General features: G+C 32.2%; 1 protein-coding gene across 1 annotated transcript in view; it reads right to left on the bottom strand.

Moving 5' to 3' along the window:
• CENPE (centromere protein E) overlaps positions 1–13,206 on the bottom strand; it is a 73,366-nt gene that overhangs the window by 37,592 nt on the left and 22,568 nt on the right. Inside the window, 10 exon segments of the mRNA XM_007462455.1 lie at positions 91–249; positions 1,966–2,169; positions 5,207–5,365; positions 5,520–5,792; positions 5,906–6,220; positions 6,721–6,875; positions 7,264–7,429; positions 7,511–7,633; positions 9,273–9,392; positions 9,617–9,691. Of these exon segments, the coding sequence (XP_007462517.1) occupies positions 91–249; positions 1,966–2,169; positions 5,207–5,365; positions 5,520–5,792; positions 5,906–6,220; positions 6,721–6,875; positions 7,264–7,429; positions 7,511–7,633; positions 9,273–9,392; positions 9,617–9,691 (1,749 nt within the window).

Genomic DNA, 13,206 nt, shown 5'->3' with positions numbered 1-13,206 from the left:
ATTTTATAAAAAAAAAAAAAAAAAAAAAAAAAAAGAAAAGAAAAAGTTTAGTCAGAAAAAATGACCAGGAAGATAACTTTAAAAAGTCACCTTTTCCTTCAGCTTTTCTTCAACTTCTGCCAGTTTTTCACAGGTCCTAGAAAGCTCTTCTTCTTTCTTTATGGTATGGCTCTTTTCTTGTGCAACTATCTCTTGTTGCTTTTTAAGTTCATTTCCAAGAATTCTTAATTCTTCCTGGTTTTCAATGGTCTAGAATTTTAAAAAAAGCTGAGATTAAAATACTAGCTTACATTTATGAAATCAGGTAAAAATCAGCATTTGCCTTAGCCTGAAAATGAAGAAATCATGGCAAACTACATTGGAAAAGACTAATTAAAAAAAGAGTCTTAACTTAATCATACAAAGGTCAAGAATCTGCTTTTTTAATACTGTTTCTTTATTGCTCATCTTACATTCTTATCATGAGAATTAGAACTGGATTTTGTATTCTGTCATGAGAGGTTTGCTCACTTTCTACCCCTAAGCCAAAAGAGACTTTCTAAGCTTTTGTTGACAAAAGATGATATATGAGACATTATATATATATGGTTATGGGCTTTTCATATGCTGGAATGACTTTGGTTTTATACATTGCTTAATAGCAAGCTCAAAATGGCAGCATCCTTTGCTAGCATAAAGTGGGTTAATCCTAGTTATTAAGCTTAAACAGTGACTTTCTCAAGTATCAATATCACAAAAACATCACAAGCCAGAGATTGAGAAACAAATATGACTTTTGTCTGTATTCTTGTTTACATTCAGCAATTTTAACCAAACAGACAATCCCAAGAAACATGGAAAACTACACAAAAGGTCAGGTTCTACTGTGATCCATAGCAAACTTCTCGAAATATTAATTTCAATCTAGACACATTATATTGTCCCTAAATTTAGAAACAAAAAATAAAGTAGGTTTGAAAATATTGGCAAACATTAACAACAAATAATTAAAAGTGAAATAAAAAAATTACAACAGCGTAAATAGAAGAGAAACATTTAAGAACAACTTTAACAAAATATGGAAAAGACCTGTACACTGAAATCTATAACACATCACTGAGACAACAGATAATTTATAGAAAGGTACACAATGACCAATAAGCCATTTCATGCTAATAAGCATGAACAGACGCTCAACATCTTTAGTCATTAGGGAAAGGCAAGTGAAAACAATGAGGTACACACCCAATAGAATGGCCAAAATTAAAAACACCGATACTATGAAGTGTTGGTGAGGATGCGGAGCCCTCAGTATTCTCTTAATTTGCTGATGGGAATGTAAAATGGTACCAACTACTTTGGAAATCAGTCTAGGAAATTTTCATCAAGTTAAATATACATCTACCTATGAGCCAGCTATTCCATTTAGATAGTTACCCTAGAGAAATAAAAAAAAAATATATGTTCATAGAAAGATCTGTATATGCATCTTTATTCAAAATAGCCAAAGAGTGGAGATAACTTAAATTTCTACCAATAGGATAAAGTCTAAACAAACTGTGGCCTGTTCATACGATGGTACACTACCCAGCGATAAGCAGGAGAGTAGAAAGAAGACACAAAAGAGTGTATGCTGTGTGATTCTATTTGTATGACGTTCTAGAAGGGAAAGGCAAGTGAAAACAATGTGATTAAGTGATTAAGGTAAAAAAAAAAAAAAAAAAGGACAGTGACTATATGGGGCAGAGGGTTAAGATTAGGATCAAATAGATCAGAACTCAAGGGAACTTTTTGGGGTGATGGAAATATTCCATATCTTGACTGAGGTGGAAGGTACACAAGTAGAGACATTTGTCAAAAGTCATCAGACTGTGCTCTTGCATCAGATACATTTATTGCATGTAAATTATACCTCAATAAAGTTGGAGAAATCCAAAATGTACAAAGACAAAACTGTATTGCTAAGTATACAGTGCTAAATCCTACCATTTCAATGCTTTCCCTTAGGTCAGTCTTCAGTTGTTCCTTTTCTGCTGTAATACTCTCTAACATTTGTTGCAGTTCATTTTTCTCCTGTATTAAAGAAGATATCTTTCTCTGTTGCTCAATTAGCTCATTATCCTCAACATCTGCAATCAGTGCTTGGGTTTTTTTGGCTTCCAAATTTTGTTTTTTATCTATGCCAACCATCTAAAATATAAATACATTAAAGAAGAATTTCTTAGTTAATAATAATTTTAATAATAATAAAAATAGCCAACATATATTACTTATTATATACTAGGCACTATTTTCATATATTGACACGTTTAATCATCACTATAACCATCTGAGGTAGGTACTAGTATTATCTCCATTTGACAGATGAGGAAACAATACCAGGGAGGATAGGTCACTTGCCCCAGGTCACCCAGGGAAGAATAACCAGGTTTTGAATCCAATGGTCTGGCTCCAGAGTGTGTGCTCTTGTGCCTGTTCACTGATAAGAACTACCTGGACAGCTATAGATAATTAACAATTATCTTCACATATGATGGGTTAACCTGACTTTATGAAAAAGTAAGCCGCCTTGAACTCTATCACTTTATTTTTTTCCTTAAAAGCTGGAAATCATTCCCTAGCCCCTATTCCCAATTAATCTTTATTTTCAGAGGTAGTCATACTCACCAAAGCTGGAGTTTTATTACACGTAGAGGGCAAAATAATTTTGGTAGAAATATATCTCACATCATAATAGCATAATTCATCTTTTCTTAATATACAATTTTCATTTACTGCTTAAGAAAAGCATGTTATATAAATTCATTTATCCATAAATAAGTCTTAACCAAAGGTAACTTAAAATGTGAACTCCTTGGTAAAAGGAGATAAAGACTGACATTACAGTTGTTGGCATGAAATTAGAATGTCACTATATAACCTTATACTAGCCCAATAAATACATTCAGTTCCATACTGGCCACATATGTTTTAAAAAGTTCTTATAGTAATCTATAAGTAACATTAGAAAAAAATTTGAAAAATAAAGAGAAAAAAATGTCATCCAGTTGTCACCAACACAACCAATATTAGAGTTCTAAAATATTTCATTCCAGTTTTTTCCATTAACTTTTTTTAAAACATAGCCATCATAATTAATTTACATATATAGGATTCATTTTAGCTTTTCTTTTTCACTTAGATCATATGCAGTTTCCCATATACTGCTACGTAATCTTCAAATTAGTATTTTTAGTAGTTGCTCTATTCTCTAAAGTGGGTATGTTTAGTTAACCTCTTAGTGTTGGCAATATTCATGAGCTTTTGACAGTGATGCGCACAGAGCTAACTACTCGGTTGGCCAAAAAGTTTGTTTGGTTAATGAATACGTTGTTCAATACATTTCTTGGTGAAAATGAAAAAGGTGTCTTTTATTTTTACTTAAAATCAAACGAACTTTTTGGCCAACCCAATATATGAGGTGGGGAACATATAGGCTTTGGGAGCAGTTTGTCAGATATTATAATTCAGAAGCCTGCATCTTTACTCCTAAACAAAGGAATATACACAAAGACAAAGCAGACAGAGAGGAAGTATTCTATAATGATACCCAAGGTATATTTCAAAACTGAGCTCAGCCTAGGAAGTATTTCAGCTACCATGGTTATGAGTAAAATCTACTTTCTGTTGAGACACACTAGAGAAATTGCATTTCCAAAGAGACACATCAAGCAGGACTGAAAACGGGTACTCCAAGGGATTCCTGATAGACCTACTTAATGGAGTTCTGTGGTACCCAGATGAACAGAGGGGCCCCTGGAAATTCCCAGACCCACTCTTTTATCTACATGGGTGATTCCAGCATGAACAAGGTTATCACAAGAACAAGGTGATCTCAGACTTCCAGCCCAGGTTTCAAGATCTCTATTGAACAGAATGGCCCCTGAGAATCCCATCAGACTCTTTTATCACCATGGACTTCTAGCATGAACATAATACTACAGGAGCCAGTTGGTCCCAGTGCGTATAACTCTTCCTTTCCCTCACTTCTCCTCTACTGCTTCCTTCTCATGGGGCCCTATGATTGCATTTTTCATTTGTTTAAAAGCAGATATACATTGCTGTATCTTATTCTAAAAAAACTGTTCAAAAAACCTTCCCCCTGTGAAAGTAGAGGTTATAAATTTCAAATCAAGGTCAAGAACCTTTGGCCCATGGTTGATCCAAATTATAGATAAGCTGAGAACACAAGATAATAGTGGAAGTGAAAATGCTTTTCTAGGAGAGAAGGACTCAAGAATAGGGAGCGAGAAGAGAAAGCTCATTTTCCAAGGCAGGAATATTGTGTGCCTGGGTAAAGGGGGAAAAAAGAAGCTAATTAGACTATATCAAAATGTAAAGCTTCTGTGCAAAAAAGGACAAAATCAACAGAGTGAAAAGGCAACCTACGAAATGGGAGGAAATACTGGCAAATCGTATAACTGATAAAGGGTTAATAACCAGAAAAATATAAAGAACTCCTAAAACTCAACAACAACAAAAAACCAATTTAAAAATGGGAAAAACTTGAACAGACATTTCTGCAAAGAAGATAAACATATAGCTTACAAGCAGTCTGTGATATTTTGTTATGGCAGCCCTAGCAGACTAATATACCTCCCTTTAAAAAGTCACCATTAGCATCCTAGTTTTTCTTATATATAGTTGAATAACTAGTTAAGCAGTTATTCTCCTAAGGTCTCAGGACAAAATGAACCATTTTACCTAGAATGAATTATTAAGGCAAAATTTAAGCACCCAATAGTAAAATTATGGTCCAAACCCTAAAAATAGACACAAATATGATACATACATTGATTCTATAGAAAACTCTAAACAAATATAGTATACAAAATCCAACATAAAACAAATATTTTAGCCATAATTAATAATAAGCACTGAATCTTTCTTACATTCTTAGAATTCAGAGGGGCTTTTAAAGATGTGTAAATTACAATAGGCCTCAGAAAAATATCAGCTCAAAGTCCGAACTAGTATCTTTTTGTCTTTTCCTTTTCAAATTGATTGTAAGCAGTTATATTTGAAGTTATTTCAAAGACATGAGACTTATGCGTGTAAATTATTCTGAGTTATTACCACTGTGAATAATAAATAAGATTGAGATTACTGTTCTGCACTTAAGTGTTTGAGGTTAAGGAGAAAGCACATATACAAGCATGTAAAAACTTTGAACAGAAACACCCCTTACCTTCTCCTGAAATTCATCCTCAGTTTCTCCTAAGTTTTCCTCTATATGCAAATTCTTGGAAGTTTCCTCAGAAATTTTCATTTTTAGTGTGTTAATCGTTTCTTGGTGTTGTTTCAAAGACTCAAGAGCATTTCGTAGTTGTTCCTGGGTGTCTATATTCTTTGTCAGAGAAATAGAAAATAATTTCCATTAGAATGTGAAACAATGAAAATAATTTTATAGCTACTGCTTGATCATAAATAATAAATGATGGCTCCTGTAATGTTTTTAAAGAGGCTCTGAGATTTCAAAGTTTAATCAGTCAAAACCTTACCATGTTTATAGTATCCTGAATGTCATTTTTGAGTTGGTCCCTCTCAAACTGCAGGCTCTCTTGGAGTTGTTTTTGATCAGCCTTTTCTTGGGTTAAGGTTTTTACTTCTACTAAGGTTTGTTGAAGTTTCTCGGTAAGCAGTGTTTTCTCCTTTTCTACAGTGTGCAGCCTAGAATCTCTACTTTCTAATTGTTCCTTCAGCTCTTCCACTTTTTTTAACCTTTTTTGATTCTCAGTTGTTTTCTGCTGAAGTTCTTGGGTTTTGTGAGAGAGCTTTAAGATAAGAAAAAGTAAATGTGAAAAGCAGAGCATTCTGTGACGTACACATGGAAGCCAAACCCCCTTAAGACTAAAGATCATTTCCCTAGAGGGTGTCTTGTACCAACCTCTGTCTTCAAAGCATCCAAATTTAAACCAAGTTCTTGAGCTTCTTTAGAGAGATTTCCTATTTCCTGTTTCAATGTTGCATTCTCTTCAAGGACCATCTTATACTTTTGCTCAAATTCAATATGATGATTTTTAACATCTTGGAATTCTTGATCAGAGCTTTCATAATTCAACTGGGAAGTTGCTAGGTCATTTTTAGTTTTCCCAATTTCTTCAAGTAAATCTTGAATTCTACTTTCCTTATGAGCTACTTCAGAAAACAATTTATCTTTTTCCGATGTTATTATACAGAGCTCTTCAGATTTATCATGTATCTATGGAAAAGAAAGCAAACTTAGCTATGTTAGCAATATATGATCTACTTAAGCAATTTTCAGGAAAAAACTTTCTCTGCCTCACCTCAATTTCAAGACGTTGAAATTAAGCAAAGGTTTGACTGAGGAAAGGCAATGTTTTTATTGTGACATCTCTTTAACAATATATTATTGTGTTTAACTTTACCTTCAAAGTTTTGATTTCTAATCTCTGGTTCTAGTAAGGATTGCATGGAGAAGGACACTCAGTAGAAGCACAATCAGCATGTGCCTTTAATTCCTCACCTATCATTTTAAAGTGTTTTCTAACTTTCTGGTGTAGCAGGCATTTCATGGTGTTTCTTAGAATTTGACTTATGATTTCTATTGCTAACAAACTGAGTCAGGCATTTACAGTCTCTTGGCTGGTACTCTAAAATAAAATATGGCAAAATATTTAAGGCACTATTGCAAAGGTTTTTATTTCAAGGTAAGAGTCGTTTGCTTAAAAAAGTGTTTACCTCCTTCCTTAGCATTTCTACTTCTGAAGGTAAAGATTTCAATTCTGAGAGCAAATTAACTTCTTTGCGCAAAGCTTCATTTTCTTCGACTTCCTTATTCAGTGCTTTCTGGAGATGGGTAATTTTCCTTTCCAATTCCATATTAGACAGTAAATCTAGGAAATTTTTAGTAAGTTAAATAAAACAGCTTGCAGTTGTTGGGTAAATCTAAATTACACACATAGTTAGATTATTTAACCAGATTATATAAAATTTATTAAAGAAAGAGCCAGTGTTGGTAAACAGCTCATCCAATTGTTAATCACCTTGTCCAAGATTGGGTTCAATTTATTTGAAAAATAACTTTTAAACCCTTATGGTTTGAGGTCCAAGGAAACATTTATAAATACAGATACAAAATGACATTAAAACTTCACATTAAGCTCTTAAAAACACCAGAGAATAATGGATTTTTAATTACTGCAATATAATTGCAAAATCTTTTAGGTACATTTCTGTATAAAGTCAGATTTGCAAAGAGATAAGTCTGAAATGATGAAATACCTTTTGGAACTTTGCCATCTATAAGGGAGGTGAGTTTTGTTATTTCATTAAAAGAAGATTGTAATTCTTTCTCCAGATCAACTTGCATTTTCTTTTTTGCCTCCAACTGGCTTTGATATAACTCAATATCATTTTCCATTTGCTTGCATGTACTTGCAAGTTCTTTCTATTGAGAGAAACACTGCAGATTCACAGAAATGTACTGATCATTGCAACTGTTTTTACAAATATTACAAAAATAGCTTACCATTTTTTCTGTCACCTTTAGATTTTCACTTCTAAGAAAGGCTGATTCTCTCTTGGCATCAAGAGCTACAGTTTCAGCATCAAGCAGAGTCTGTTTCATTTGTTTTACGTCTTCAGTGTTTTCCTATACACATGACAAAAAGGATTTAGTGAAATCTAACTTTATTAGAGTTGGAAAAGACTTAACACATACATGTATGTTATTCCTAACAAATCAAAAATGGTTAAAATATGCAAATTGCCAAATGTATTTTTGGAATAGATTAAAAAAATTAACATTTCAAATAGTAAAAATATTTTAGGGAATTCCCTGCATTCTAGTGGTTAGGATTCGGTGCTTTCACTGCTGGGGCCTGCGTTTGATCCCTGGTCGGGGAACTAAGATCCTGCAAGTGGCACAGTGTGACCAAAAAAAAAAAATTTAAAAAATTCTGGCTATATTTTTCAAAAGGATAAAAGCATTGTATAGAAGTACTATAATTCTGTTATTGTTTAAAAAGGTTAACACAATTGTTGCTCAGCTAGCCTGTTAAAGTTTCATATGTATTTTTATTTTAAGTTACTCTCTGCAAAACATGACAGATGACTAGCTAATAGTTAAAATTAAGGATGTTAAATCACAAATTAAAAAGAAAAAGATAAATATCCAATAGAAAAATAGAGAAAAGATATGAACAGGCAACTCACAGAGGAGAAAATGCAAATGACTGATAAAAACATGAAAAAAAAATCCACAGTCTCAATTTTAGAAAGAAGTGGCATTTCAACATGACTTGCACTTACATGAATTCAACCATATGTACTTGGCAAAATATTAATGCAAACATGCATGCTGAATGAATAAATTGGATGAATAAAGAGAAAGAAATAAAGAACAATTTTAAAATTTGGGCAATTCTATTTGCCATTCTATCAACAGATACTCCAGGATGATATGAAAGTGCCTTTCTTCCCAGGGCCTCAGAACAATGAGAACACTTTTAAAAAGAATCACTTGTCATTAACAGAAGGCAGCAAAAGAGTACTAATAGAAGGTAAGAAAAAGTACTCTGAAAAACTCAAATGAAAACAAAAGAAGAACAATAGAAACTAATATTCTAAACTTTCCAGCTAGTAACTGTTGCCTTTTTAAAAAAGTTAAAAACTAGAATCCAACTGATATTTTCTTGAAGTAATCAGGTGGATTGAAAGCAAATAGGAAAAAAGAAGTTAATTTCACCATGAGATTCAATGCCATGATCTTATACCAGCTAAAATCACCTACAGCTATAGCTCTGAAAAATATCAAACTGTTAAAATAGTTACATAATTATAATGAGAATGCATTAATATCTATTAATGAAATTAATGAAATTTATGAAATCATGCTCAATTACATGTTTTACAGTTCTAGTTACTAATCAATGTTAAGTGCTTACCTGAAGATATTGACTATACACTTCTGCACTTGTATAAAACAATTGAAAAACATTAAAATTTTTTGAATTACTGATTTTTAATGGAAGCTCATCTCTAACTTACTTACATTCAATCAAAGGATAATATCCTTAACTCTCTATGATTCTTTATCCATAAAATGGCAATGATACTAATAGTGCCTCTCTCATAGGGTTACTGACAGGATTAAATAAAATACTATATTTAGAACAATTAGAGCAATGCCTGGCACACAGTAGGCTCAGTATAAACATTTGCGATGATGATGATGACAGTATACTACAAATGCCAAAATGATGACACAACAAAATAAACCTGATTTTTACCGATGAATATGACAAGTCCATTTCCATACTTTCTGACTTCTGAGAGTCTATATATTTCTGTAGCTTCTTAATCTGGTCTTCCTTTTCTCTAAGCAGCTCTACTTTTGAACTTAGTACATCCTAAAACAATTAAAGGAGAATGAAACAATTTAATTGGGTTTGAATTCTAAGGAATTAAAAAGAAATTACATTTAATAGTTTAAATTGGTAGATAGTAAAATTCAAAAAGTTGATATTTAAAGAATATAATTCCTTCTATTTTCTGAAATCATGCTCAATTACATATGATATATGTTTTATAGTTTTTGTTCCTTATCAATAGAAATACCAACATAAATGCTCACCTCAAGATCTTGATTATACACTTCTGCATGCTTAACTAAATTCTTTAAGTTGGAAATTTCATGAATTAGTTGCATCTGTAAGAGCATGTGAACAGGCAACAGAGCAAACCAATAGTTAATAAAGCAAAAAAAAAAAAAAAAGATAGCATTCATTCACCGCTTTAGAATCACCCAACACAATAAGAAAGACTGGGAGATCAGTCTAGTTCAACTACCAGAGATCAACTGTTCAAGCTACTGCAATGAAGCACCTCGTTATTTAAAAATAAATAAATAAATAAAACCCAAACTCAACCAACCAACCAAAAAATTCCCCAAACCCCACAAAACAAGCAAATAAGAAAAAAACCTAAGCATGACCCCCAAAACAGTTATGTCATGTTAATAAAGCTACAATAAGGTCAAAAGCAAATTAGTACCCACCACTGTATAAGATAGAGTGGTAATCAAACCTTTATAAAAAAACATACTTTAAATAGATTTTTGTTTCGGGTAAGCTATGTGCAGAAATGTATTTATTCTATAAGATTTTTTTCTCTTCCCATAAATTATCCACCTAGATTTAATACTGGCATACTTTTTAATGAGTTGTGACTTGGAATTTAGGTTTGGATTATGACAGTTTCATGTGGTACCTTTATAATATTATTACTGTTCATCAAAGCTAAAGAGATATGTATGGCATTGTCAACTATTACCTTGCTGGTTTATTCTACAGGAAATACTGGAAAGATGATGTTATTGCTTTATATTGTTCAACTGTCTAAAAGTATAAAGAATACTTAAAGATACAAGTATTTCTATTAAAGTTTCCTTTTTATCGAAATATCTGTAGCATATTTGAGTACCAGAAACTTCTGTGTGCAAAAGAAGTAAACTACAGTTTAACAAAGATAAACATAATTTCCCTGAGAATTATTTAATCATTATCAGATGAGTCCTTAAAGAGTAAAAGCAAATTCTAGTCAAATGTAAGGGACTTACAAAAATAGCACCTTGTTTAAATATTTTCTGGATGTCTAATTCAGTCCTGACTAGTTTTAGATTTTAGACTAGTGCTGGTTTGACATTCGTATTTTAGGTCGGCATGAGTCAACAGAAATATAATGTGAGCCAAATTTATAATTAAAATTTTTCTAAGAGCCACCTTTAAAAAAGGTAAAAAGAAGCAGGCAGAATTAATTTTAATATAATTTATCTAACCTAATATATGCAAAATATTATTTCTTCATCAGTATTAAAAAATTAATGTAATATTGTATATTCTTTTTCTCATACTTAAGTCACTTGAGACTGGCCCCATTCCAAGTGCTCAACTGCCATATGTGATGAGTGGTTACCATTGTTCAGCAAAGTTTTAGACATCTGTATTGATTATAATTTAAATTGGCTCTATCTTTTACCTTTTCTTCTGTTTCTAACTTTTGTGCAAGGAAACCATGTTTGTCAGAAATGAAGAACTAAATAATCAACCTTAATCTTTGAAAACATCTAGAAAGGAAAGTTCCCCCACTTCTCATTTGCAATCACTCTTCATTTTAAGTACTTGTTCACATAAACAGAAAAAGATTAAGTCACTTTTGAAAAGAGCTGAGTACACTCTCCCAATGATGTTTAAGATGCAGAGCACAGAGAAAGTACACGATATGATAGGGTTAATCCACTGTTACAAAGAAAATATTGCATATTTCAATTGTAATTTTCAGCAGGTGAAATGAAATAATTAACTTCTTAAACATCTCCAAGTTGTGAAAATTATAAAATTAAATCAAGTTAAAATAGGTAGAGAGATGAAATTTCTCTTGTTCCCTGATCGTGATAATACTTGACCTTGTTTATTCCTTTCTCTAAAATTACTAAACATCTTATATTACTGTATCCCCACTTGAAAATTATCCACAGCTTTAGTGATTTTTGACAAAACCCTTAGGAAACTAGGGCAATGGCCACATGTTCTAAGGCTGTAATTTGACCTTTACTCCATTTTGGTTAAACTTTTCCCCAAAATGTAGGTTTCAGAACATATTTTGTTGCATACACCTACACTTGTATTTGTAGTTTAACATGAAATGCATATTGTAAAACTGTCTTTGAACAGAGTAAGTTTATATTACTTAAACTTTTAGGTTACCTCACAGAACCTAGAATTTCAATGTGTCCAAGTAAAAGTAAAGAGAATAGGATTATTTTCCCCCTTAACTGTAAAAAGAAAAAAAAATTGAGATGTGAGATTCAAGGCATATATTCCGTGTTATTTTGTAATCTTTTCGTGTGTGAGTCAATTCAGTGAGCTTTGATTTTAATAATTAATTGAATGTATAAGTGATGTAAGAAAAATTAGAGAAATTATGCTCAAAGGTAATTTTATACCGTATTTTTTATAAGATATATACAAAAAAATTAGGTGAGATTTTGGAGTTAGAAGGGGACTTGGCAAGCTCCCGATCTAACTTCAAGGAGGAAGATACACAAAAACGTAAGCCCTGAGAGATGTGATGACTTGCTCAAAGCCTTGCCAATAATTCGTGACAGGCTCAAATCTGTGGTGAGCTAATAAACAGCAGAACTAGGGCTTCATTCCAGGTAGTTTGCTCCAGAGACCGTGCTCTTAACCACAACACTAGAGCACCCCCTCTCAATAAAACCGTTTATGAAGTCTACTGTTCTTTTCATGAAGTTTTACATTCTGCGAATTCACAAATTTTAAAACAAATTAAATGAAAGTCTGTAGAGAAATTATAGACTTTTGCCTCTCAGGATATAATACCTATGAAATGTAGGAGTAAATGTAATTTGTAGGTAGAACAGAAATAATAGTTTTGGCACAGAATTTTTTTTTCTTTTTAAAAAAGAAAAGTAGGTGAGAAACTTTGATACTGAGGAAAAGGAAATGTGTCCCTTTGGCCTCTCCATACAGAAATAAGTAGCTGCAAATTAACTCATGTTTTACCTACATCAAAACACCAGCTCTTATTTTTGAGGGGATTCGTGGATCACGTCACAAGTCTGCTAACAGCTATGGATTCTTACTCCACAAAACTGAATATGCACTTCAAAATTCTATAGAATAATTTCATAGGATCTATGAACTCTAGGTTAAAGGCTCTCCACACTAAGAAATTGCTTGAATCTTCTGGATAGTTACCAAGTCCCCAAAGTCTGATGGTTTATGGATTACATTCTCTTAACATGTAGCCTAATATTACACACTTGAAAAGTTTAAGTGATCCATTTCATTTCTAAAATTTCCATTAAAACTATTTAGTATTAATTATACTAATTTTCACAGTAACTTTCTTATATGGAAAAAGAAATGTGCAAAATTAGCTTCCCTAGCTATTCTAATGTTCTAGCTATTTAGGAAAATATTTTCTAAAGAAAACAAAAATCCATTAATAGGTAGTATCCATATATAAAACATTCAGCAACATATTAAAATTCATGTCGGTCTCAGTAGGAAATGGCTACGTTCTAGGCAGGACTTCTGATATGTTAATAAATTAAATATTTTAATATACAAATTATAAGGAAATAACTTCTCCAAGACAAATCCATCAACAGGCACATTCACCAAACCTTCCTAAAGATGT

The sequence above is a fragment of the Lipotes vexillifer genome, unplaced genomic scaffold, assembly GCF_000442215.2.
Source record: "Lipotes vexillifer unplaced genomic scaffold, Lipotes_vexillifer_v1.1 scaffold1824, whole genome shotgun sequence".
Classification (NCBI taxonomy): Eukaryota; Metazoa; Chordata; class Mammalia; order Artiodactyla; family Lipotidae; genus Lipotes; species Lipotes vexillifer.
The sequence above is the reverse complement of the archived record's forward strand: the minus strand, read 5'-3'. Positions and strand labels throughout refer to the sequence as shown.